General features: G+C 53.9%; 2 protein-coding genes across 14 annotated transcripts in view; both read left to right on the top strand.

Moving 5' to 3' along the window:
- NBEAL2 (neurobeachin like 2) overlaps positions 1-15215 on the top strand; it is a 34394-nt gene extending 19179 nt beyond the window's left edge. For 6 of the 12 annotated variants that reach the window (XM_064274642.1, XM_064274647.1, XM_064274648.1 and 3 more), the window contains 31 exons: positions 76-234; positions 423-582; positions 757-842; positions 1017-1532; positions 2174-2352; positions 2447-2606; positions 2892-3029; positions 3144-3500; positions 3588-3737; positions 3870-4027; positions 4206-4330; positions 4417-4552; positions 5037-5197; positions 5278-5618; positions 5727-5822; positions 6197-6321; positions 6416-6556; positions 6735-6865; positions 6985-7094; positions 7191-7308; positions 7408-7505; positions 7580-7696; positions 12267-12356; positions 12436-12545; positions 12692-12864; positions 12969-13063; positions 13313-13429; positions 13526-13684; positions 13763-13911; positions 14256-14391; positions 14473-15213. In XM_064274642.1, coding sequence (XP_064130712.1) covers positions 76-234; positions 423-582; positions 757-842; positions 1017-1532; positions 2174-2352; positions 2447-2606; positions 2892-3029; positions 3144-3500; positions 3588-3737; positions 3870-4027; positions 4206-4330; positions 4417-4552; positions 5037-5197; positions 5278-5618; positions 5727-5822; positions 6197-6321; positions 6416-6556; positions 6735-6865; positions 6985-7094; positions 7191-7308; positions 7408-7505; positions 7580-7696; positions 12267-12356; positions 12436-12545; positions 12692-12864; positions 12969-13063; positions 13313-13429; positions 13526-13684; positions 13763-13911; positions 14256-14391; positions 14473-14574 — 4893 coding nt within the window. In that variant the 3' untranslated portion in view covers positions 14575-15213. Of the gene's footprint in view, positions 1-75; positions 235-422; positions 583-756; positions 843-1016; positions 1533-2173; positions 2353-2446; positions 2607-2891; positions 3030-3143; positions 3501-3587; positions 3738-3869; positions 4028-4205; positions 4331-4416; positions 4553-5036; positions 5198-5277; positions 5619-5726; positions 5823-6196; positions 6322-6415; positions 6557-6734; positions 6866-6984; positions 7103-7190; positions 7309-7407; positions 7506-7579; positions 7697-10182; positions 11017-12266; positions 12357-12435; positions 12546-12691; positions 12865-12968; positions 13064-13312; positions 13430-13525; positions 13685-13762; positions 13912-14255; positions 14392-14472 lie in introns of those variants that run through there. The other 6 variants (XM_064274643.1, XM_064274645.1, XM_064274646.1 and 3 more) reach the window with 6 other exon arrangements.
- Positions 15216-15351: 136 nt separating this feature from the next.
- LOC100655638 (death domain-containing membrane protein NRADD-like) lies at positions 15352-23079 on the top strand. 2 transcript variants are annotated; one of them, XM_010589858.3, is made up of 4 exons: positions 15352-15626; positions 17977-18166; positions 18282-18424; positions 18524-23079. In XM_010589858.3, the coding sequence occupies exons 2-4, from the start codon at positions 17988-17990 to the stop codon at positions 18841-18843; spliced, it is 642 nt and encodes a 213-aa protein (XP_010588160.1). In that variant the 5' UTR covers positions 15352-15626; positions 17977-17987; the 3' UTR covers positions 18844-23079. The 2 variants fall into 2 exon arrangements, with proteins under 2 accessions (XP_010588160.1, XP_064130710.1); XM_064274640.1 differs by having other exon boundaries at positions 15352-18166.
- The last annotated feature ends 2930 nt before the right edge of the window (positions 23080-26009 follow it).

The raw sequence follows: 26009 nt of genomic DNA, 5'->3' as shown, positions 1-26009 counted from the left end.
GTGAGAGTGAGGGTGAGGGCTGGCGTGTGGACCATGTGTTGGGGCCCAGCCTAGAGTGAGACTTTGCATCCCCAGGTGGTGAGCACACTGGACCTGTTACTGGCGCTGCTGCAGGGTTCACTGGCACAGGAGCCGCTGGCTGCCTTCCTGCTGGAGCCTGGGAACCTCGAGGTGCTGCTGGCACTGCTGGTGCGGCCAAAGTCATTGCCCCTGCTGCCCGACCGAGTCTGCAAGGTACACCCTGCCCACCCCCACCGCTGGCATCCCATTCTCCGTGGCTCCTGCCTGGGCTCTGGGCGGGGAGCACTGCAGGCCTGGGGCCAGTGGATGAAGCTGCCTTTTCAGGCCCCTCTTGGAGCCGCACGCCTGTGTGGTGACTTCCCCTCCTACAGTAAGGATACCCCCCCGTAACACCCACACAGATCCTGCGCAGACTGCAGCAGAACGAGCGCTTACCCGAGCGGAGCCGCCAGCGGCTCCGACTGCGGGAGTGTGGCCTCCAGGGCCTTGTTGCCTGCCTGCCCGAGGGCACCGTTTCTCCGCAGCTCTGCCAGGGCCTCTACAAACTGTTCCTGGGGGCAGGTACAATCTGGTTGGGGCCAAGAGGCAGGCTGGGTGAGGGGCTGACATCCATGCAGGAAACAGGGCAGGTGGGGATAGGGAAGGTGGCAGTCGAGGGGCCAGGGCTGAGCCAGCAGGGGAGCTAAGCACCCCCACTGAGGTCAGTCCCTCAGGCTCCCTCTGCTGTCCTCCCAGATTGCCTGAACCTCTCAGATCTGATGGCTGTGGTGCAGCTTTCCCTCCAGGCTGACCTCAGTGTCCGCCTGAACATTTGTCGCCAGGTGAGTGTGGGAGGTGAAAGCTCGGGGGGTGGTGGGAAGCTTCTACTCTCAGGACTTCACTTCGTCTGCCTGTGTTGGGGGGGTCTCTAGAGGCCTCCCCTGCAAAGACCCCAGGATAAGGGTCTAAAGGCAGGCATCGAATGAGTTCCTCCCTGCTGTGCTCTGACCCGGCAGCTCTTCCACCTCATCTACGAACAGCCAGACATAGTGCGGCTTCTGGCCCGCCAGGCTGGCTGGCAGGACGTGCTGACCCGGCTGTATGTCCTGGAGGCCACCATGGCTGGTGCTCCCCCACCTTTTCCACCAGAGCTACCCACCTCCCCCGAGCCAGCCCTGCACAAGCCACCCAATGAGTCACCTGCAGAGCCTTCTGACGTTTTCCTGCCCTCAGAGGCCCCCTACCCTGACCCGGATGCCTTTTATCAGGCTCTCTCCCCATTCTGCACGCACTTTGACCTGGGCCTGGAACGGGCCAGTGTGGGCTCTGGCAACACTGTCGGTGGCAGCAGCAGCAATGGGACTCTAACCCCAGCTAGCCAGCCTGGCACACCCTCCCCACTGGATGGGCCCCGGCCCTTCCCTGCTGCCCCCGGCCGTCACAGTTCCAGCCTCTCCAATGTGCTAGAGGATGGCAGCCTCCTGGAGCCCACTGTTAGTGGGGATGACACCTCAAACACCAGCAACCCTCAGGTGAGGCGGCACCACCCCTGCTGCGGGGTGCTACATACCACCCAGGAGAGGAACTGTGGAATACAGGGCTGGCAGTATAGCCTTTCCAAAGCTGTGACCCAGTTCAACACCAGCTCTGGAGCTGCCACTTGAGCACAGTGCTGCCCCTTGTCATTCTCACCCGCAGTGTATTCCCAAGTGGGGTCCCGGAACAGGACGGTCATGCCAAACCAGTATGGGGTGTCAGCCAGGCTTCTCAAGGGCCCCCAAGACAACCTGTGGGGCAGAGACCATGCAGAGCCTAGGGAAGCACAGCAAGGGTCCTGGCTTGGGCTCTTGGGCTTGGGGGAAGGTCTTTGCTCATTCTATGGGGTTCTTCTAGAGAATTCTGAGACAGTTCATAGGATGAAGACTGCAGGATAATTTTGTGAACTGCCTCATCTTCCCCTGGGAGTCCACTGAGACCCTAGGATTCTCCCATCAATTCAGACAGTGGCTGAGGCCCCTACACGGTTCTCCCAGGCCCTCAGCGCTGAACGCTTTGCCTCCTGCTGTCCCTACTAGGGAGTGGGCAAGGGGTGCTGAGCGGGGATAGTGTAGGGGTTTGCCTGAGTCCTTCCCTCCCCAGCCCAGAGCCCACACCCCCTGACCTGTGCCCACAGCAAACCTCTGAGGAGGAGTTGTGCAACCTGCTAACCAACGTGCTGTTCTCAGTGACGTGGCGGGGTGTGGAAGGCAGTGATGAGGCTGCCTGGCGGGAGCGGGGCCAGGTCTTCTCGGTGCTCACCCAGCTGGGGGCCTCAGCCACGCTCGTGCGCCCACCTGACTGCATTAAGCGCAGGTGAGAGGGCAGCTTGGGAGGGCAAGGAGCCTAGAGAAGCCTGGGGGCAAGGAGGTCAGTCAGGTAGACACCTGCATCCCTTACCCACCCACAGCCTCCTGGAGATGATGCTAGAGTCAGCTCTGACCGACATCAAGGAGGCCTCGATGGGAGTCCTGGCCAGCCTCACTCAGCAGGCACTTTGGCTGCTGCGCCTGCTGCAGGACTTCCTGTGTGCTGAGGGCCATGGAAACCAGGAGCTGTGGAGTGAGAAGGTGGGGCGGCTCAGAGCGGTGTTACCCACGTGAGCACCCGTGGAACATCTGCAGCCTTGGGGTGGGGAGGTGGATGAGTACACTCATGCAGACATGGGTGCCCCAGTGTCAGAGCACTGGGCTGAAATGAATGCTTGTGGACACAGCTCTGTGAGCATGAACTTGCTATGTGTGCAAACTCTCCTTGCCCTACCTGTTCCCCAGCCCAAACCTACTCTTGACTCTCTCCGCATGGGCTTCTGGCCTTGCCTGGTAACATTTGCTGGGAATATGTCATGTTGGCAGCTTTTGGAAGGTGTGTGCACCTTGCTTGATCGCCTGGGGGCCTGGCCACACCTGACCAACGGCACAGGAGATCTCCGGGAAATGGCACAGATTGGCCTGCGCCTGGTGCTTGGCTACATCCTACTGGAGGACCCTCAGGTGAGCGTGCTGTTGGGGAAGGGGAGGAAGAATGGAAGAGACAAGGAGGGGGTGATGGGTGTCAGGAGCTCCAAGAGAGGTGGGGATGCCTCTACACCCCCCTTTTTCCCACAGCTGCATGCCCAGGCCTACGTGAAGCTGCACGCCCTGTTGCAGACCACAGTGCCAGTGCGCCGTGAGGAGGCCTGCTACGTGCTCTCCAAGCTGGAGGCGGCACTGGCCAGGGCACTGAACTCCTCCTCTGAGACAGCCACCAGGGATGCTGGGCCCCCAAATTCAGCCGCTGCAGCTTCAGAGCGCTGCTCATGGCTGGTGCCGCTGGTGCGCACGCTGCTGGACCGTGCCTACGGGCCACTGGGGCTGCAGTGGGGGCTCCCCTCCCTGCCACCCACCAATGGCAGCCCCACCTTCTTTGAGGACTTCCAGGCCTTTTGTGCCACACCTGAATGGCGTCTCTTCATCGACAAGCAGGTGCCCAGAGGTGAGGGCAGGGGAAGGGAAATGGGAGGCGGGAGTCCACCTTGAACACCCGTCTCTTCTCCCTGCCCAATCCTCCAGGTGCAGCCCACCATGTCGCAGTTCGAAATGGACACATACGCTAAGAGCCACGACCTCATGTCGGGCTTCTGGAATGCCTGCTATGACACACTCATGAGCAGCGGGCAGCGGCGCCAGCGCGAGCGCACCCACAGCTGCCAGGCCTTCCAGGTGTGCGGCCCAGGGTGGGGCCTGCTCCACACATGTGCCCGGCAGAGGTGGCTGACTGGACAGTGGAGAAATGGGGGCAGGACAGGCAGTGGCCAGCAAGACTGACCCACTCCTCTCCCTCCCATCCCTCAGGAGCTGGTGCTGGAACCCGCACAGAGGCGCATCCGCCTGGAGGGGCTGCGCTACGCAGCTGCCATAAAGCAACAGGCAGCCCAGCACTCCACCGCCCTGCTTCACTGGGGGGCGCTGTGGCGCCAGCTCTCCAGCCCCTGTGGGGCCTGGGCGCTGAGGTGGGCCGGTCTTGGGGCAGAGCAAGGGTCAAGGGGCGGGGCTTCGTAGGTAGGGATGGAACCTGGAGAGCCAGCCTGCAATTGCAGTGGGGCCTGGGTGGGTCACTGAGGGCCAGGAGAGACGAAGAGTCTGCAGCCCTCTACCCTCCCTTGACCGCCACTGGGGACATACCCACAGGGACCCTCCCATCCCCCGCTGGAAGCTGTCCAGCGCCGAGACATACTCCCGCATGCGTCTGAAGCTGGTTCCCAACCATCACTTTGATCCTCACCTGGAAGCCAGTGCCCTTCGTGACAACCTGGGTGAGGGCCTGTGCTGAGCTGGTTCCACCCAACCTCGTATGCCCCTCCTGCTGAATTCTGGCTGAGCACCCTTTCTCCCACTGCAGGGGAAGCCCCCCTGACACTCACTGAGGAGGCCTCGCTGCCTCTGGCAGTGACCAAGGAGGCCAAAGTCAACACCCCACCTGAGGAACTGCAGGAAGACCAGCTAGGCGAGGATGAGATGGCTGCGCTGGAGACGGCGTGAGTGGGGCTGGGAGCTGGCCTACAGTCGCTGGAGAGGTCTGACGGGGGGTGGACAAGGGGTTTGCAGTTCAGATCTCTGCTCCAGTGCGTGGTGCCTGCTGTGGGATGGACTCCCCAAGTCTGTTTGTCCTACTGCCAGACTCAGCGTCCTGAAGGAACTGACGAAAATTAGGCAGTGGAGTTTGGGAGAGTCTCCCAGCAGCGTTGATGGTTGCTCTTTGGCCAGGCACCTAAAAGAGGACTGAGAAACAGACTGGACTGGGAATGGGCAGGGGCTGGGCTGGGGAAGTACAGGAAGGGCAAGATGTTCAGAGGTTGGGGGGAGGGAGGGTGGGACCTCAGGCAGTGGGTGCTGGGCAGCTCCTCCTAGAGGCATGAGTATGTACACCTCATGCCTGGTTGATGCTCAGGGAGTATAGCTCTTGGGTGTGCTGGGTGGGGGTCCCATAGCCCAGAGCATGAAGTGGGTGCTGGTCCCTAGGATGGAGGCCGCGGAACTGGATGAGCAGCGAGAGAAGCTGGTGCTGTCAGCCGAGTGCCAGCTGGTCACGGTGGTGGCTGTGGTCCCAGGGCTGCTGGAGGTGACCACACAGCATGTGTACTTCTACGATGGCAGCTCTGAGCGTGTGGAAACTGAGGAGGGTGCGGCCTGGTAAAGCGAGATGGGAGGATGGCAGGGTTCTGGGACAAGTGACTCCCAAACCCACCACTCGTCTCCGTAGGTATCGGTCATGACTTCCGGCGCCCGCTGGCCCAGCTACGGGAGGTACACTTGCGGCGTTTCAACCTGCGCCGCTCGGCACTTGAACTCTTCTTCATCGATCAGGCCAATTACTTCCTCAACTTCCCTCGCAAGGTGGGTGGGACCCCAGCCTCATCCCCTTACCAGTCCCTGAGCCTGCCCAACTGCAGCTCAGCCCCAACCCTGCCCCATCCCACCCTACCCCACACCCAGGTACGGAATCAAGTGTACTCATGCCTCCTGCGTCTACGGCCCCCCACCCAAGGCTACCTAGGCAGCCGCTCACCGCAGGAGATGCTGCGTGCCTCAGGCCTTACCCAGGTGACAGCCTAGGTGTTAGGTGGTAGGGGGCTGTGAGTTCAGGACCCTGAGGAGGGGGAATGCTGGACAGCCCAACTGGCTCACCTCTTGCCTGCCCCTGCCCCCCAGAAATGGGTGCAGCGTGAGATATCCAACTTCGAGTACTTGATGCAACTCAACACCATTGCGGGGCGGACCTACAATGACCTGTCTCAGTACCCTGTGGTGAGGGCCCCATCCACATACCTCCACCCTGTTTCTGTGGTCTGTCAGCCCTTGGTTCACCCAGGTGTAGGTACCTGCCAGTGGGCCATGGCATAAGCTTGGTCCTGGATTGGGTGTGCAGTGCTGATTGAGACTTGGCCTCTGTTCCCTGGCCCCCCAGACCCTCCCTGCCCTTTTTTCCCACCCCTCCAGGCCTCTGTTCTCCCCAAAGGAATCCTGTCCCAAGACAGTCCATTTTGCTCCCCTGTGGCCGCTCAACTGGTGCTCCCCCATCTGTGGCCTCTGTGCTGGTCTCCCTGAGGGTGAGGGCAAAGCAGGGTGGGCAGGTAGGCTGACAGGGCCTTCATGCAGCCCCTGCCTGGGTGGGCGGCCAGTTCCCCTGGGTCCTGCAGGATTACGTGTCCCCAGCCCTGGACCTCAACAACCCGGCTGTCTTCCGGGACCTGTCCAAGCCCATCGGTGTGGTGAACCCCAAGCATGCCCAGCTTGTGAGGGAGAAGTGAGCTCGTGGGCAGGGCCGGGCTCAGGAGGGTGGGGGATGGGAGAGGGGCGAGCTTCTGCTGACTTCCTCCACCCCCAACCTGTGGCCCCAGGTACGAGAGCTTTGAGGACCCAGCGGGCACCATTGACAAGTTCCACTATGGGACCCACTACTCCAACGCAGCAGGCGTGATGCACTACCTCATCCGCACTGAGCCCTTCACTTCCCTGCACGTCCAGCTGCAGAGTGGCCGGTACGGCAGGGCAGCGGGGGGGGGACAGGGGGCAGAGAGCAAGGGGTGATGGGCCAATCGGGGGGCAGGCAGGTCTCCAGACATCCTGGGCCCACCTCTGGCTCCTTTTTCCCAGCTATACCGCTCCCTCCCTGTCCTTGTTCTCCCACCTCACCCTGGCCCCTGTGCCCCTCCCCAGCTTTGACTGCTCTGACCGGCAGTTCCACTCGGTGGCAGCTGCCTGGCAGACCCGCCTGGAGAGCCCTGCCGATGTGAAGGAGCTCATCCCAGAGTTCTTCTACTTCCCTGACTTCCTGGAGAACCAGAATGGTAGGAGCGAGGTGCCGGCAGCGACAGTAGGGGGCAGGGGGATGGAGGACACAGGGTGGGGTGGTCAGGAATCGGGCGAGGATGGCGCAGGGGTACAGCTGACCTGGCCCCTGTGCTAGGCTTTGACCTGGGCTGCCTCCAGCTGAGCAACGAGAAGGTGGGTGATGTGGTGCTGCCGCCGTGGGCCAGCTCTCCCGAGGACTTCATCCAGCAGCACCGCCGGGCTCTGGTGAGGAGGTGACCACAGAGCGGTGGGCAGCCAGTAGCGAGGGGTCAGGGTACAGGTCAGCTGTCCCTGGACTGACTGCCCCCTCCCTAACCCCAGGAGTCGGAGTATGTGTCTGCCCACCTGCACGAGTGGATTGACCTCATCTTTGGCTACAAACAGCGGGGGCCTGCAGCCGAGGAGGCCCTCAATGTCTTCTATTACTGCACCTACGAGGGTGGGTGGTGCCCTGGACGCAGCAGAGGCTGAGGACAGGTGTGGAGGGGTGAGAGCAAACAGCAAGATGGAAGCCTGACTGCTCTGCCTACCTGCCCAGGAGCTGTGGACCTGGACCACGTGGCGGATGAGCGGGAACGGAAGGCTCTGGAGGGTATTATCAGCAACTTTGGGCAGACCCCTTGTCAGCTGCTGAAGGTAAGGCCTGGTTGGAGAATGCCCATGTGTCAGGGATGCCCATGCTGGGATGCTGACTGGGTACTCACCCACAGGAGCCACATCCAGCCCGGCTCTCAGCTGAGGAAGCAGCCTACCGCCTTGAACGTCTGGACACTAATTCCCCTAGCATCTTTCAGCACCTGGACCAGCTCAAGGCCTTCTTTGCAGAGGTGAGAGGAAGGCAGGGCCTCAGTTTCCACCTTGGGGCAGCTGAGAAGTCTAAATCAAAGTCACTGGTTTTAAGGTATCTTGGGAAAAAAACTGAATGTGAAAGGAGTGTGGGAGGGGGTACCCTGTTCCTGAGGGCCATGACAAGGTGTTGACCCACCTAACCATCTTCTGAAAGCCTTTGGAAGAATAGGAGGGAGAGATGTAGCCTGGGACACCCTACCTCACCTTCCTGCCTGCACCCCAGAATGTTGCCCCCATCCTTACTGGTTTTTAGGCTCTTCTAACGTAGTCAACCACCACTTGTCTGTCAGTTTTTCGTACTGTGGTGGCTTGCGTGTCACTATAATGCTGGATGCTACCAGCAAGGTCACCCATAGTGGACAGGTTTCAGGGGAGCTTCCAGACTAAGACAGACTAGGAAGAAGGACCTGGCGATGTACTTCTAAAAAAACTGGCCAGTGAAAACCTTAGAAATAGCAGCGGAACACTGTCTGGTATAGTGCCGAAAATGAGCCCCTCAGGTTGGAAGGCACTCAAAAACAACTGGGGAAGAGCTGCCTCCTCAAAGTAGAATTGACCTTAATGATGTAGATGGAGTCAAGCTTTTGGGACCTTCACTTGCTGAGGTGCCAGGACTCAAAATGAGAAGAAACAGCTGCAAACATCTATTAATAATAAGAATAGGAAATGTATGAAGTGTAAATCTAGGAAAATTGGAAATAAAACAAAAAAAATTGGAAGCTGTCAAAAATTAAAAGGAACACATAAATATTGAAATCCTAGGCATTAGTGAGCTGAAATGGACTAGTATTGGCAATTTTGAATCAGACAATCATATGGTTTACTATACCAGAAATGACATATTGAAGAGGAACAGTGTTGCATTCATTGTCAAAAAGAACATTTCAAGATCTATCTTGAAGTACAACATTGTTAGTGATAGGATAATATCCATATGCCTACAAGGAAGACCAACTAATACAACTATTATACAAATTTACACACCAACCACTAATGCCAAAGATGAAGAAATTAAAGATTTTTTTAACTTTCTGCAGTCTGAAATTGATCTCACATGCAGTCAAGATGCATTGATAGGTATATCCACACCCATGTTGATTACAGCACTGTTCACAATAGCAAAAAGATGGAAACAACCTAGGTGCACATCAACAGACAAATGGATAAACAAATTATGGTATAGCCACACAATAGAATACTACACAATGATAGAAAACAATAATGACTCCACAAACCATCTCATAATATGGATGAATCTGGAAGGCATTATGCTGAGTGAAATCAGCCAGTCTCAAAAGGACAAATATTTTATGAGACTCACTATTACAAGAACTCAAGAAAAGGTTTAAACACAGAAGAAAACTTTCTTTGATGGTTACGAGGGTGGGGAGGGAGGGAGAGGGGAATTCACTAACTAGATAGTAGACAAGAATTAGGTGAAGGGAACGACCACACACATTACAGGGGAAGTCAGCACAACTGGACTAAACCAAAAGCTAAGAAGTTTCCTGAACACAACCAAACACTTCGAGGGGCAGAGCTGGGGACCATGGTTTCAGGAGACATCTAGGTCAATTGGCATAACAGTTTATTAAGGAAATGTTCTGCATCCCACTTTGGTGAGTGGCATCTAGGATCTTAAAAGCTAGTGTCCAGCCCTCTAAGATGCATCGATTGCTCCCAATCCACTGGAGAAACGAGAACGAAGAACACCGAAGACACAAGGAAAATATTAGCCCGAGAGACAGAAAGGGCCACCTAAACCAGAGACTCCAGCACCGTGAGAATAGAAGAACTAGCTGGTGCCTGGCTACCACCAATGACTGCCCTGACAGGGAGCACAACAGAGCCCCTGACTGAGCAGGAGAAAAGTGGAATGCAGAATTCAAATTCCAGACCAGACTTAACGGTCTGACTGAGACCGGAGGAACCCCAGAAGACATGGCCCCCAGACTCTCTGTTAACCCAGAACTAAAACTATTCCTGAAGCCAACTCTTCAGACAAAGATTAGACTGGACTATAAGATATAAAATGATATTCGTGAAGAGTGCGATTCTTAGTTCAAGTAGATACAGGAGACTAAATGGGCAGCTCCTGTCTGGAGGTGAGATGAGAAGGCAGAAAGGGATAGGAGTTGGTTGAATGGACATGGGAAACCTGGGGTGGAAAGGAGGAGTGTGCTGTCACGTTATAGGGATAGCAACTAGGGTCGCATAACAATGTGTGTATAAATTTTTGTACGAGAAACGAACTTGAGCTGTAAACTTTTACCTAAAGCACACACGCACAAAAAAGCATTTATAATTACTGATGATTGGAATGTGAAAGTTGGAAACAAAGAAAAAGGGTCATGGTTGGGAAATATGGCCTTGGTGATAGAAACAACGCCAGAGATCACATGATAGAACTTTGTAAGACCAACAACTTATTCATTGCAAATACTTTTTTCAACAACATAAACAGTGACTATACATGTGGACCTTGCCAGATGGAATACACAGGAATCAAATCGACTACATCCGTGGGAAGAGACGATGGAGAAGTATAATATCATCAGTCAGAACATGGCCAGGGGCTGACTGTGGAACAGACCATCAATTGCTTGGATGCAAGTTCAAGTTGAAGCTAAATAAAATTAAAACAAGTCCATGAGAGCCAAAGTACGACCTTGAGTATATTCCACCAGAATTTAGAGACCATCTCAAGAATAGATTGGATGCATTGAACACTAATGATCAAAGACCAGACCAGTTGTGGGATGACGTCATGCACATTATACATGAAGTAAGCAAAAGGTCATGAAAAAGACAGGAAAAAAAGAAAAGACCAAAATGGATGTCAGAAGAGACTGAAACTCGCTCTTCAACCTAGAGTAGCTAAGGCAAACTAAAGAAATGATGAAGTAAAAGAGCTGAACAGAAGATTTCAAAGGGCAGCTCAAAAAGACAAAGTAAAGTATTATAATGAAATGTGCAAAGACCTGGAGATAGAAAACCAAAAGGGAAGAACACACTTGGTGTTTCTCAAGCTGAAAGAACTGAGGAAAAAATTCAAGTCTCGAGTTGCAATATTGAAGGATTCTCTGCGCAAAATTTTGAACGATGCAGGAAGCATCAAAAGAAGATGGAAGAAATATACGGAGTCACTGTACCAAAAAGATTGTTTGACATTCAGCTGTTTTGGGAAGTAGCATATGATGAAGAATCGATGGTATGGAAGGAAGAAGTCCAAGTTATACTGACGACATTGGGAAAAAACAAGACTCCAGGAATTGACAGAATACCAAATGAGATGTTTCAACAAATGATGCAATGCTGAAAGCGCTCACTCGTCTATGCCAAGAAATTTGGAAGACAGCTACCTGGCCAACCAACTGGGACAGATCCATATTTGTGCCCATTCCAAAGAAAGGTGATCCAACAGAATGTGGAAATTATTGAACAATATCATTAATGTCACGTGCAAGTAAAATTTTGCTGAAGATAATTCAAAAATGGTTGCAGCAGTACATCGACAAAGAACTGCCAGAAATTCAAGCCAGGTTCAGAAAAGGAAGTGGAACAAGGGATATCACTGCTGGTGCCAGATGCATCTTAGCTGAAAGCAGAGAATACCAGAGGGACGTCTACCTGTATTTTATTGACTATGCAAAGGCATTTGACTGTGGATCACAACAAATTATGGATAACATTGCAAAAAATGGGAATTCCAGAACACTTAATGTGTTCATGAGGAACCTGTACTTAGACCAAGAGGCAGTCGTTTGAACACCTAAAAGGATACTGCGTGGTTTAAAATCAGGAAAGCTATGTGTCTGGGTTGCATCCTTTTACCATACTTATTCAATCTGTATGCTGAGCAAATAATCTAAGGAACTGAACTCTATGAGGAAGAATGCGGCATCAGGATTGGAGGAAGGGTCATTAACAACCTGCGATATGCAGATGACACAACCTTGCTTGCTCAAAGTGAAGAGGACTGTGAGGATGGTGCCGTGTTCCGGTCTATTGTACGTAGGGTCACTGTGAGTTGGTACCGACTGGATGGCACCTAACAAAAAGAACAGTGCACTTGGCTGTTAACAGAAAGGTTGGAGGTTAGAGTCCACCCAGAGGCACCTTGGAAGAAAAGCTTGATGATCTAGCCCCAAAATATCAGCCACTGAAAACCCTATAGAGTGTAATTCCACTCTGACACACATGAGGTCGCCATGAGTCAGAATTGACTTCACAGCAGTTGTTTTTTTTTCTCCCCATGCCAGCAGGCTGGGGGAACATGGAGTAATGGGGTGGGAGGAACAGGACCAAGCTTGAGACTCGGAAAAGATCTTCCTTCTCCTGGCTGCTATCTCACTGTCTGAGATACCATCCTGAAGGCCCACTCGTCTCAGGCCAGTTTCTAAGGGGGGAAGTCTGCCTCTATGATGCCTAGCCTGTGGCCCCTGGGAGTAGAAAACAGAGGAAGGGGTGGTGCCCCAGGGAGCAGACAGTGCAGCGAGGACCCCTGCTGGCCACTTGGTAGAGCCAGCCCTGCACTGTACCCTGCAGGTTGTCAGTGACCGTGTGCCCCTGGTGTTGGCTGTGGTCCCCCACCGGCAACCCCACTCCTTCATCACCCAGGGCTCCCCAGACCTGTTGGTAAGTGCACTGGGTGGGGCCCCACCTTAGCTCCATCTCTGACTACCTGAAACCCACCACTCCCCCCTCCCGCCTACAGGTGACCGTGAGCGCCAATGGGCTGCTGGGCACCCACAGCTGGTTGCCCTATGACCGAAACATAAGAAACTACTTCAGCTTCAGCAAAGATCCCACCATAGGCAACCCCAAGTAGGACATGGGGCTGTGGTGGGGGTCATTTCTCCACCCAATCAAAGCATAGGCTGGCTGCTGGGGAGAGGTCTGGGCAAGATCCCTGAGAGTTTGGGTCTCTCCTACGTGGCCTGGCCTCACCTACCATCCTCATCACTGGTCAGGATGCAGCGACTTCTGAGTGGCCCATGGGTGCCAGGCAACGCTGTGAGTGGGCAAGTACTGGCAGTGGCCCCCGACGGAAAGCTGTTGTTCAGTGGTGGCCACTGGGATGGCAGCCTGCGAGTGACTGCACTACCCCGTGGCAAGCTGTTGAACCAGCTGAGCCGCCACCTTGGTATGAACAGCCTTGGAGCGGGTGAGGATGAGGCATGCAGGTGGGGCTCTGAAGGTGGCCAGGGAGGGCGTGACTGCTCTGTCTGCCTGTCCCTCCCCACGCAGATGTAGTAACCTGCCTTGCACTGGACACTTGTGGCATCTACCTCATCTCAGGCTCCCGGGACGCCACATGCATGGTGTGGCGGCTCCTGCAGCAGGTGTGCCTGGTGGGCAGCCCATGCCAGTCCCCACAGCCCAGATCTGTAGCCCATCTGCCCCTCAGTGGGCCTCCAGTCCTGCCCCCATCTTCCCTTTCCCTCCACTACTGTGAGCAAGGCTGGAGCGCCAAAACCCGCCACCTCACTGGCCTTGGGCAGGGCCTTCAGTCTCCTGAGCCTCAGCCTCCTCATCCAGGGGCCAGGGTGGTGGGATACCCCCAGTCCTGAGCCATCCCCGGCTCCCCACAGGGCGGTCTGTCGGTAGGGCTGGCGCCAAAGCCGGTGCAGGTCTTATATGGGCACGAGGCTGCAGTGAGTTGTGTGGCCATCAGCACTGAACTCGACATGGCTGTGTCTGGATCCGAGGTGCGTTTATGCCTGTGCCCTGGGGAGGGCGGTTTGCCGGGTACTGCCCCTGGAGCCCAGAGGCCCTGCCCAGCATCCTAAGCTGCCTTCCTCTAGGATGGAACTGTGATCATCCACACCGTACGCCGTGGCCAGTTTGTGGCAGCACTGCAGCCCCCAGGGGCCACACTGCCTGGACCTGTGTCCCACCTGGCGCTGGGATCTGAGGGCCAGATTGTGGTACAGAGCTCAACACAGGAGCGTCCAGGGGCCCAGGTATGGGGATGTGGTGCCCAGCCAAGGCAGAGGGGCGGTAGGGATTCTGTCTTTTCTGACACCTCCTGCTTCCTTCAGGTCTCCTACTCCTTGCACCTGTACTCAGTGAATGGGAGGCTGCGGGCTTCACTGCCCCTGGCAGAGCAGCCCACAGCCCTGGTGGTGACTGAGGATTTTGTTCTGCTGGGCACAGCCCAATGCGCTTTGCACATCCTCCACCTTCACAAGTGAGCCCCGCCATTTATGGGTTCATGGCCCCTCAGGGTGGTGGTCATTGGCAGAGGCTACTAGGGGGTGCCCCTCATTGACCCACACACTTTCTATGACCATGGGCAGTCTTCAAGACCTGTAGCCTGTCCCCTAATCCCCCAGTGGGGTGATGTTGCCCTGGGCCTCCCTTAGCCACACAGCTATGGGAGATCCCCTTCTGGATAAGGATTTAAATTTAGCCATACTTAAAATGAGGAGGGAGATGGGGGGCCCCTCCTCAGGCATATGGGGAAACATAGTCTGCTGGAGGTCCAGGCCCCTTATACGGCCGTGAGTTCCTGTGTATCTGCCGCTCCTCCAGACTGCTCCCAGCTGCCCCTCCCCTGCCCATGAAGGTGCCTATCCGCAGCGTGGCCGTGACCAAGGAGCGTAGCCACATTCTCGTGGGCCTAGAGGACGGCAAGCTTATCGTGGTGGGCGCAGGACAGCCCTCTGAGGTGAGGATAGGGGCAGGGTGGGCCTCGGACAGGGCGGGGAGGGGTGGCCCCGGTTAACACCACCCATCCTACACCCACTAGGTGCGCAGCGGCCAGTTCGCGCGCAAGCTGTGGCGGCCCTCGCGGCGCATCTCCCAGGTATCGTCCGGGGAGACCGAGTACAACCCGGGTGAGGCGCACTGAGGGTCTGCCCCGCCCAGCTGCTCACGCCCCGCCCCCAGCGGGTCCCGCCCCGGGAGGCCCCGCCCAGAAGCCGGCGGGAACGCAGAAGAGGAGGCAACCTCGCGGCGGAGGGTCCGCGCTCCGGCGGTGGGCGGGGCCCTACCCTCACACCCAGCTCAGGGATTGGTGGGGTCGGTGTCACTCCAAGAAGTCCCGCCCCTCGCCGGCAGAGGGGCCGTCTTGAGTCCCGTCTGGCCTCTCTGGCCGCAGCTGCACTTTTGCACAGTCTGGGGTGGGGATCCCCGGCTCCTGAACCCCAAGTCCTGGCAGAGCACAGGGGCCGGGTCGTGGCCTTAAATCCCTAAAGGCGGCCCCTGCTCTTCCGTTCTCGGCAATAAACCTAGCCTAGTTTTGTAGCTGCTCTGTCTCCTTTGTCACTACGTCAGGGTCGCTGACTCTCGGTCCAGCCTGGCTCACGTTCCTCTAGCCTCTTACCCACTCCTGGGTCTACTGGCCTCCTTCCCGTGGCCTCCACTGACTTGGGGCCTCAGTTTACTCAGCCGCACCGCCGCTGCCCCTCGGGTCCGCTTCCCGTCACCTCTCCCCGGTGCGAGGTTTCTTCACCCCCTCGGTTCTTCACCAGGCCGGCGCTGCACACCATTCATGCGCTCCCGCCACCCTGGCCGGGGCTGTGTCCACGGACGCGCGAGGCGTGGGCAGGGCCGCCCGGGGCGGGGTGTGGGCCGCCCTCCCGCTCGGCCTCGCGGGGTGGGCGAGGTGGGGTGGGGTGTGGGGAAAGCAGGCGGAGAAGGCCCGGGCGGGCCTTCTCCCCACCTCGGTCGGTCTAGCTCCGTCCGGGGCGCCCGTCCCGCCCCCTCAGCTTCTCTGCCCCTTCTCCGTCCAACCCCTAGTCCCGCCCCGCGCCGCCGCTCGCGTCTGGGGCGGAACAGAACTTGGCCTTCCGAGGGTTCCCGCACTGTCTTACCCGCCCAAGGGGAGCCAAGCGGGCTCAGAGGCCCCAGCACCGCCTGGCTGAGCGGATCCCGGGACTTGCGGAGGGGCGGCCACAGCAGGTTAGGAAGCGTTAGGGAACGGAGCTCTGGGTCTTGCTGGGCGGAGGGAGCCAAGGGCTGACTCTGTCCCCACCTCAAGACTTGCGGTCCCGTAGGTGTTTTGCTTCGTGGGGCCCGCGTCCGTTGGGATGTGGGTGGGATGGCAGGGTAGTGTGGACGTGTGGGGTTGCATCGCGTATGCATATTTTGTGGGTCTGGGGATGAGGGAAGACCCCAATCCTGCAGTTCGTGGTGGGATCGAGAGAACCTCAGCCTGTCTGCTGCTGTGCGCTCTGGTCACAAGCTCGCCCACCAACCAGGACCCCGGAAGAGCCCCTCGTGTGGGAGGTCACACAAATGTACACACCTCACACGTGGCAGGGGCCACCACAGCCCAGACTCACTTGGCCACAGTGCTGGCTTGAACTTAACCACACACATGGGCACAAGGCCCGCACCGAAGTGAGATTGGAGTCCCTGAGGTGCACCCAGCTGTGTTTGTGAAGTGGTGGATGTTGGAGAGTTGCAAGGCCTTAGGTTGTCTTCTCCACCCCTTCTCTATGCAGATTCCCCTGCACCCAAACCTGGGGCCTCTCTTCCCCAGGCCTCAGTGGGTCCCAGCAGGATTAACGACCCTATCCTTCATGTTTCTAGCCTTCAGGTTCTCTTGGAATTCCTGGATGAGACAGCACTAGGGGCCCTCTGGGCCCACATCCCCTCTGCCCTTCCTGAACCCTCCCTGCCAGCCTCTGAGCAGAGGCGAGGGCTGGACGCTGACCTTGGAGGCAGGAGTGAGAGCAGTGTCACTCTGGGAAGTCCTGCCTCGGGGCCTTAAGGTGTTGGGGTCCTGGGCGCATGCTGAGAAGTCTAGGAGTGGGCCTTCCATTGGCCAGTAAGTCTTTGCCCATCTCTCTGGCCGGGCTCTGGCTGAGGTGGGGACCAGAGGACATGTCTCCCTGGTCCTCTTCTGCCATCCTTGGACTCAGACCAGGTGTTCCCAAGGTCTTTGAGACAGAGTGGTTTCTAACCTACCCCCCTCCATCCTGGGCTGCATGCTGGCCCCTCTGGCTTTGGCCAGCTGGGGTCAGCTCTGTCTGGGACCTGACACCCTCACCCCATCTGACAAAGGAGGAAACTGATCTGAATAGGCAGGGGGAGGAGCATGATCCCCAGAGTGCATCAGGATGGAATGGTGGAGTGGGGGAGGAGAGGGCAGGGGAGCAGGGAAGAGGCAAACTACCCAAGGGACTTCTGATGTCAGGCCTGAGACTTTTCCCCCTGGTCATCTGGACTCAAAAGAAGCCTCCCAGCTCCCTTGCCTGGGTGCTGGCTGTGGCATTCCAACCCCTTCTAGAGATGCAGCCCCAGAGGGCCCTGCCAGGCAGCAGAGCCAGGCTTCACAACTCCAGCCTCAGGGAGGGCATGGCCCATGTGGGTAAAAAAAAAAGCACCTCTCAATCCCGATCTTGGGCACTGGGCAGGCTGGAAGGTACCCCAGATGGGTGGGTCACACATAAGTCCAGTCACAGGCTCTAGAGCCTCCATTTCCTGTGCCCTATGTGCACTAGATGGGGAGGAAAAGTGCTTCTCAGGCAAAAGCAGCAGCGTTTCTTTCTTTTCCAGTTCAGTTTTATTTTGCAAAAATTTACAAAGTCTTCTGTGCACATAGATCCCCATAGGGACGAACATGAATCAATAGACTCTCAGAGCCCAGACCTGGCAGGGGAGATAGGACACACAGTTTAGGGTGATGGTACCAAAAAGCAAACCCGTTGCTGTCAATTCTGACTCATGGCAACCCCATGTGTTCCGGAGTAGAACTGCTGTCTAGGGTTTTCTTGGCTGTAGTCTTTATGGAAGCAGATTGCCAGGCCTTTCTTCTGCAGTGCCACTGAGTGGGTTTGAACTGTCAGCCTTTAGGTTAGTAGTTGAACACAAACTGTTTGCACCACCCAGGGACCCTAGATCATAAAAGGAATCGTAATTTTTTTTTTTTTTTTGGACAAGATAATAGGTACAGTTGGAGCCAGGAAAGGGAGAGATCCGGGAGATCAAGGAAGGCTTCCCAGAGAAGGGGATTCCTGTCCATTTACTGGATGGAGAAAGTGGAGGAAACAGCGAGAGAAACTTGGAAGCATGGGAGAACTGGGCACACCTGGGAAGCGCTAGGTGTCCAGAGTGGCAAGCAAGGGGAGGCTGTGGGAAATGAGGGTGGAGACACAGTCAGCTGCTATTCCTGTGGTATGACCATTTGACTCTACACAGTAAGTATGTTTTCAAACCTTTTAGGCAGCAAGGCCTAGGTGAGGTGGCCCAGGAATCCTAGACTCAGTTTTTTGCCCCTGACAGTATCTGTCCTTTTCCTCCACAGAGAAGACCCTGATGGGGCAGGACAGGGACAGGGAAGGGGTGTGGGTAGGGGCAGGGGGAGCCCTGACCCCCAATACCTCCTCCCCATTCCCCCCTGAGCCTCCAGGGGCCTCAGGCAGCATCATTCCAGTCTACTGTGCCCTCCTGGCTGCTGTGGTCCTGGGTCTGCTGGCCTACGTGGCCTTCAAGTGGTAGGTGGTGTGGGTACCGCCCTGTGGCACCCCCCTCCCTGTCTGGGCTCCCAGCCAGTTCCGTCTATCTTAGTGAAGGTGGGAGCAGGCTGGCAGGTATCCCTGTTCCCTACAGCTGGCGCTCACATAAGCAAAGACAGCAGCTAGCCAAGGCTCGGACTGCAGAGCTGGGGGGCCTTGACAGGGTCCAGATGTGTGGGGATAGCAGTGTCTTCCTGGACCCTCCCAAAGGCCTGGAACCTTGCACCCCCAGCCAGGGTGAGTCCCCTTCCCCAGTATAGTCCTTCTGACCCAGCCCTGCCCAGCTACCCAGGCCCTTGTCTGACCCTCATGTGCCCCTCCTGTCTCCCACCCCAGGACCAAATCCTGAGCTTGGCAGCCGACTTTACCTTCATCTCCCTCGACAGCAGCAGGAGGAAGTGGAGCGGCTCCTGGAGGCAGCGGGTGAACCTGATAAGGGCTGGCAGGGCCTGGCAGGGCACCTGGGCTACCGGGCTGAGGCTGTAGAGACCCTGGCCCAGGGCCAGGCTCCAGCCTACACCCTGCTGAGGGACTGGGCCATCCAGGAAGGCAATGGAGCCACCCTCAGAGCACTAGAGGATGCCCTGGCTGCCATGGACCGTGAAGATGTGGCCCGGATCCTGAGTCCTCTGGCTGAAGGCTGCTCTGTGGTGTGAGCCATGCCTCTACAGCCTGGCCTTTCAGGGAACCTGTTCTGGTGCTCCCTACCTCTCCCATCTCCCTATATGCACTCCCTTCATGGGCTTTCTGGTATTGGCCTCAGCCTGCTCTGCTCTGGGAAGACACAAAAGATCTGGTCGCCACTCACTTTCCCTTGTCCTATCCTCCTCTAGGACAAGGACCAGGATTGGCGAGAGTGGGAAGTGAGGGATGGTCCTACCCTCCTCATCGCCACCCCACCTCTCCTTACTTAGCCTCAGCTGTTTTTTCTACTTTTGTATCCCATATTAAAGGAAACTTTGGACTTTGGTGCTGGCTCCATCTGGCTCCTTGGGCATGCGAGATAGTTGGGGGGTATGAGGCAGAGGCTCAGAAAAGTGCAGGGGATCCTAGGGTGTGGGAGGGGCTACAGCTGAGTGGCACTGTCTGTGAGCAGCACCTAGGATGGCAGGCAGTGTACTCCCATGACTTGGGCTTTGGATCTGTCATTCATTGTTGGAATCAAGTTGGGAAGCTATTTCACCTTTCTGAACTTGAGCTTCCTTAGCTGGAGACAATACAATGGCATGTTCAGTAGCTTCCCCTCCCCCTAAGACTCCCAGATTGGCACTGAGGAGTCCTAGAGGTAGGCTGGTCCTGGGAAGCTAGATACCAAGGGCCTGTGGAAGAGAAAAAGGAAGAAAGGGCTCTCCTTACGAGATCCACACTCCAGACGCTGGAGAGGGAGTTCAAAACGTGCTTCACAACTGCTTATGTGGACTCCACACAAGCCAAGGGCCGACAGGCAGGCCATCCCACATACCCAAGAAGCAGTTCAGGACAGGGCAACTGCAGCCAAACCACCTGCACCCCATGCATATGCCCACCCTGAAGGCAGGACCCAGGCAGATTGGCTACTTGGCCTTTTGAGGCGGGTACTAGACCAATAAGCCCTGCCCACAAAGGAATAATATCTGTGGAGCCCCTGGCATCCACCAGAGCCAGAGGCTTCAAGAAGAACAGCCACTCAAACATCCTCAAGACCTGGGGGATCTAGATGTAGTCCAGTGGTCACTGTGGTGTTCAGGGTAGATCCTGTCCCCTTGCTGAACTGAGGTGCAAACTGGCTGTTCTCTGAGCACCAAAGTCATCACAGGATGCTGCTGCTGCTATTCTCAGAACCAGTTCACCAGAGTTGCTTAACCCTATAAATCTTCCTTTGAATGAAGGTGGGAATAACCACCTTCACCCTGAGATGACCCTTGGGCAATCAATAATCCTGATTATCAGGAGGGAAAGCAAGAATGGTGGCTGCCAGGCTGTTGTGGATTGGACCAGCAATGAATGTGAACTCCTGAAATCTTGCATCAAGTGCTGGGAACAGATTCAAGATTAACTGGCACCCCTTATCACTCCTAAGGGGATTTGAACCTAAGCGTGTTCAATTGGTGTGGGGAAAGGAAAAGATTTTGAAAAAACTCAACAGGGAGGTAAATGAGAATTCTTTTTTCAAAAATGTTCTGCATTGATAGCTCCCTTGTCACCACCTATGATGGTTAAGGTTATGTGTCAACTTGGCTGGGCCATGATTCTCAGTGGTTTGGCAGTTATGTAATGATGTAGTTATCCTCCATTTTGTGATATAATGTGATCCATGATGTGGTCTGGTATGATCAGCCAATTAGTTTTAAAGGGAGTTTCCTTATGGGTGTGGCCTGCATCCAATATATATGGATGTTCTGGCAAAGCTCGCTGGCTTTTGCTTGCTCTGGATACTGCATCTGGCTCATCATCATCTGACCCCCAATTCTTGGGACTTGAGCCAGCAGCCTGCTGTATTGCCTGCCGATCTTGGGACTCATCAGCATCCGCAGCCTGTGAACCAGTAGCCTGCTGTCTTACCTGCCGATCTTGGATTTGTCAGCCTCCACAGCCCATAAGCCAGCAGCCTGCCATCTGACCTGCCGATCTTGGGTTTGTCAGCCCCTGCAGCTGCATGAGTCAGGAGTCTGATGCCTGACCCACAACATGGGAATTGCCAGTCTCTGCAACAGTGTGAGCTATTTCCTTGAGATAAATCTTTATCTCTATCCAATCTATCTATACACTTCACTGATTTTACTTCTCTAGAGAATCCAGGAAACCCTGGTGGCATCTATTAACCAAAAAGTCAGCAGTTTGAATCCACCAGGCGCTCCTTGGAAACTCTATGGGGCAGTTCTACTCTGTCCTATAGGGTCACTGTGAGTTGAAAGCAACTCGATGGCAATGGGTTTTTTTTTTTTTAGAGAACGCTGCCTAAGACATTTGGTACCAAGAATGGTTTTACAGAAACAAAATTTTAAGGATGAGTATCCTATACTGGTTCTCAAGTCTGGTTGGCCTTAAAGATGTTGATGACTCTACTTCCAGTAGTAAAGAGGGCACTGCTAATCCATGATGTGAGGTAGCAATAGAAATATGCAAAATATTGCCACCCATACATAGATCAAATATTGGTGAGAGGCAAGGCTCTGGGTGATCACGTGTTTGATACTTTTCTACAACTTTGTCAGAATGAGAAGTATAGGGAAGCTGGTGGTTGGTCCTGCTTTAGCTAGACAAAATGGTGAAAGAAGAGATGAGCTCAGGGTTTCAGAGTCACAGCTCAAGTGCTCCATAGATGACCTCAAAGCTGCCATTTGTGCCATGACAGGAAGCCTTATTTCTTCTAGTAATAGAGCTGATGTTGCTGAAAATCAAACCCATAGTCTTATTGTAAGAGTGGGTGAATTACAATGCCAACTGAATTCCCAACCTTGAGTGGTGTCTGAAGTTAAAGTGAGGACTTTGATTATGAAGAAATGGGATCCTGAAACTTGGGATGGGGACATATGGGCAGATAATAAGGAAGCTGGAGACACTGAGCCCCTAAATTCCATTGAATTGCTCCTGCCAATGCAACCATTAGCCCCTCCACCCCATCTGATGAGATGAACCCAGTTGTGTCTGAAGAGCCTTTGTCTGAGATGCCACCTGGGGAGGCATCCGAGTCATTGCCTCGGGCATTGCTGCCTTATAAGACATTGCTGAATGTCTCAAAACACATCCCCACCACCCATTTTTGCTTCTAGACCTATATAGACTTAAGTCCTAGTGAGCCCCAAAAAGGTGAAGTATAAAGTGTGACCAGGAGGAGGTATAGTATATTCCAAAAGAACTCTTTGGCTTTTCTAATACGTACAAACAGAAACCTGGGGAATATGTGTGGGAATGGCTATTAAGGGTATAGAATAATGATGTAAGGAACATAAAGTCCGATCAGTCTGAATTTATTGATATGGGCCCACTAAGCACAGATTCTTTCATTCAGTGTTTCAGCTTGAGAGGTTAGGAAAGGATCTAAAAGTTTGTCACTATCCTTTTGAGAAAGAGATCTGGCTTGTTACTGGGCCTTAGTAGAGACTGAACGCATAACCATGGGCCACCAAGTCACCATGCAGCCTAAGGTGCCCATCATGAATTTAGTGTTGTCTGACCCACAGAGCCATAAAGTCCGACGTGCACAGCAGCGTTATATCATTAAATGGAAGTGGTATAGACCAGATCAGGCCCAAGCAGGATTTGAAGGCAAGTGAGTTGCATGAGGAAGTGGCCCAAATGCCCATGGACTCCACTCCTGTCACATTACTTGCCCTATCCCAGTCTGTACCTGTGGCCTCATGGAGAGTTCCTTATGATCAGTTGACCAAGAAAGAGAAAACTCATACCTGGTTCACAGGTGGTTCTGTGTGATATGCAGGCACTACTCAAAAGTGGACAGCGCAGCACTACAATCCCTTTTTGGGATCTCCCTGAAGGACAGTGGTGAAGGGAAATCCTCTCAATGGGCAGAACTTTGAGCAGTGGACCTGGTTGTTCACTTTGCTTGGAATGAGAAATGGCCAGATGTGCAACTGTATACTGAATCATGAGCTGTGGCCAATGGTTTGGCTAGATGGTCAGGGACTTGGAAGGAACATTATTGGAAATTGGTGACAAGATATGGAGAAGAGGTATGTGGATAGATCTCTCTGAATGGGCCAAAGAAGTGAAGTTAATTTGTGTCTCATGTGAATGCTCACCAAAGGATGACCTCAGCAGAGGAGGATTTTAACAATCCAGTGGTTAGGATGATGTGTTCTGTGGAAACCAGTCATCCTCTTTCCCCAGCCACTCCCATCATTGCCCAATGGGCTCATGAACAAAGCAGGGATGGTGGCTATGCATGAGCTCAGCAACATGGACTTCACTCACCAAGGCCGACATGACTATAGCCACTGCTGAGTGCCAAATCTGCTAGCATCAGAGAGCAATACTCAGTCAATATGACACTATTCCTCGAGGTGATCAGCCAGTAACCTGGTGGCAGGTTGATTACATTGGACTGCTTCCATCATGGAAAGGGCAGCAGTTTGTTCTGACTGGAATAGACGCTTACTCTGGATATGGATTTGCCTTCCCTGCACACACTGCTTCCGCCAAAACTACCATCTGTGGACTTACAGAATGCCTTATCCACTATCATGGTATCCCATGCAGTATAACCTCGGATCAGGGGACTCACTTCACAGCAAATGAAGTGCTCATAGAATTCACTGGTTCCCCATCATCCTGAAGCAGTTGGATTGATAGATGGAATGGCCTTCTAGAGACACAATCACAGCACCAGCTAGGTGGCAATACCTTGCAGGGTTGAGATGATATTCTCCAAGAGGCTGTATATGCTCTAAACTAACATCCAATATATGGTGGTGTTTCTCCCATAGCCAGAATTCATGGATTCAGCAATCAAGGGGTGGGGTCATGGATTGAATTATGTCCCCTCAAAAATGTGTGTATCGACTTGGTTAGGCCATGATTCCCAGTATTCTGTGGCTGTCCTCCATTTTGTGATTGTAATTTTATGTTAGAGAGGATTAGGGTGGGATTGACACCCTTACCAGGTCACATCCCTGGGGTGTGGCCTGCACCACCTTTTATCTCTTAAGAGATAAAAGGGAAGCAAGCAGACAGTTGGGGACCTCAGACCACCAAGAAAGCAGCACTGGGAGCAGAGTGCATCCTTTGGACCTGAGGTTCCTGTGTAGGATGTTCCCAGACCAAGGGAAGACTGATACATCACAAGAGTTGACAGAGGAAGTGTTCCCCTGGAGTTGGCACCCTGAATTCAGATTTCTAGCCTCCTGGACTGTGAGAGAATAAACTTCTGTTTGTTAAAGCCATCCACTTGTGGTATTTCTGTTATAGGAGCACTAGGTAACTAATACAACTGGTAATGGGAGTGGCGTCATTCACTATCATCCCTAGTGACCCACTTGCAAAATTTTTGCTTCCTATTCCTGTGACCCTATAATCTGTGGGTCTAGAGGTCTTAGTTCCAAAGGAAGGAATGCTCCCACCAGGAGACATAACACTGATTCTACTGAACTGAAGTTAAGAATGCCATCCGACCACTTTGGGCTCCTTATGCCTCTGGATCAACAGGCAAAGGGAATTATTGTATTGGCTGGTGTGACTGATCCTGATTACCAAGGGGAAATCAGATTAATAATACATAATGGAGGTAAAGAAGAGTATATCTGGAATACAAGAGATCCCTTAGGATGTATCTTAGTACTACCATGCTCTGTGATTAAAGTCAACGGACAACTATGGCAACCAAATTCCATCATGACTACTAATGGCCCAGACCCTTCAAGAATGAAGGTTTGGGTCACCCCAATAGGCAAAGAACCATGGCCGGCAGAGGTGCTTGCTGACGGCAAAGAGAATATGAACGAGTGGTGCAAGAAGGTAGTTCTAAATACCAGTTAAGGCCACATGACCAGTTGCAAACACGTGACTAGTTGCAGAAATGAGGACAATTGTTATGAGTATTTCTTCCTTGTACATGTGCTCAAATATTTTTGTTTTCTTTGGTTATAAAAAAGACATAAGCAGGGCTCGTGTCTTTTCAGTTGTATGCATGTTAGTTGTTATCATGTTAGGCTCATATATGACTTTGTAATTGTCTTTATTTAGAGACTGTGTATGGTTTAAAGAGGTATGTACAGGTGCCAAGTTGACAAGGGGTGGACTGTGATCATTACAGGTGTGTGTCAACTTGGCTGGGCCATGATTCTCAGTAGTTTGGCAGTTATGTAATTATAGTTATCTTCCATTTTGTGATATAATATAATCAGCTCCATGATGCAGCCAATCAGTTGTAAGGGGAGTTTCCTTGGGGGGGTGTGGCCTGCATCCAATATATACGGACATTCTGGCAAAGCTTGCTGGCTTTTGCTCACTCTAGATCCTGCATCTGGCTTATCGTCTTCCCTCGGTTCTTGGAACCAGCAGCCTGCTGTACTGCCTGCTGATCTTGGGATTTGTTGGCCTCCTCAGCCTGTGAGCCAGCAGCCTGCAGTCTTACCTGCTGATTTTGGATTTATCAGCCGCTGCAGCCTGAGCCAGCAGTCTGCTTTCTGACCTGCCAATCTTGGGTTCATCAGATCCCTGCAGCTAAATGAGTCAGGAGAAGCCTCCAGCCTGATACCTGACCCACGGACTTGGGACTTGCTAGCCTCTACAACTACGTGAGCCATTTCCTTGAGATAAATCTCTCTCTACACATATATATGCCTCACTGGTTTTGCTTCTCTGGAGAACCCAACGTTAAGACACCACCTTTTAATGACCTGTCGAAATTTCCTTGGAGAATCCGAGAGCTGGAGCCTGAGGTCAAAAGCATGAGTTTGACTTGGTTGTGAGTGGCAGTGCGTATGTCCACACCCCTCCGCTGCAAATCCATCTAAAATAGAAATGCTCTGCTCCAAGCATATTCATTGACACATTCTCTGCAAAAGACACAGCTGGAAAATGTCAGAGGGTTGGGTAAATTATGGTCCACCTGTTTGATATAACAACATGCTTTCGTTAAAGTTTTGAACACTGCAGTATCATGGAAAAATACCTTGGATTTTTTAGTACGCCTAATGATCTTGATGTAAAAAATAGGGATTGTCTTGTCTTTTAACAATCCTGTTCATACTATGATGTTGGATGAGTTACCGAACCCCTCTGAGCCTTAGTTTCCTCACTGAACAATGCCAACTCCTGTGCCTCCGGTTGTTTTGAGGATTAAATGCGCTCAGTCCTGAGCTTTAAGTGTTCAGCAAGCAGG

Source organism: Loxodonta africana, chromosome 22, assembly GCF_030014295.1.
Source record: "Loxodonta africana isolate mLoxAfr1 chromosome 22, mLoxAfr1.hap2, whole genome shotgun sequence".
Lineage (NCBI taxonomy): Eukaryota > Metazoa > Chordata > Mammalia > Proboscidea > Elephantidae > Loxodonta > Loxodonta africana.
This window is presented reverse-complemented; position numbering and strand designations above follow the sequence as displayed.

Coding starts and splice junctions, on each gene's coding strand:
- LOC100655638 (XM_010589858.3), top strand. CDS start 17,988: ATGGGGCAGGACAGGGACAGGGAAGGGGTGTGGGTAGGGGCAGGGGGA. Junction 18,167..18,281: donor GCCTACGTGGCCTTCAAGTG/GTAGGTGGTGTG, acceptor TGTTCCCTACAG/CTGGCGCTCACATAAGCAAA. Junction 18,425..18,523: donor ACCTTGCACCCCCAGCCAGG/GTGAGTCCCCTT, acceptor CTCCCACCCCAG/GACCAAATCCTGAGCTTGGC.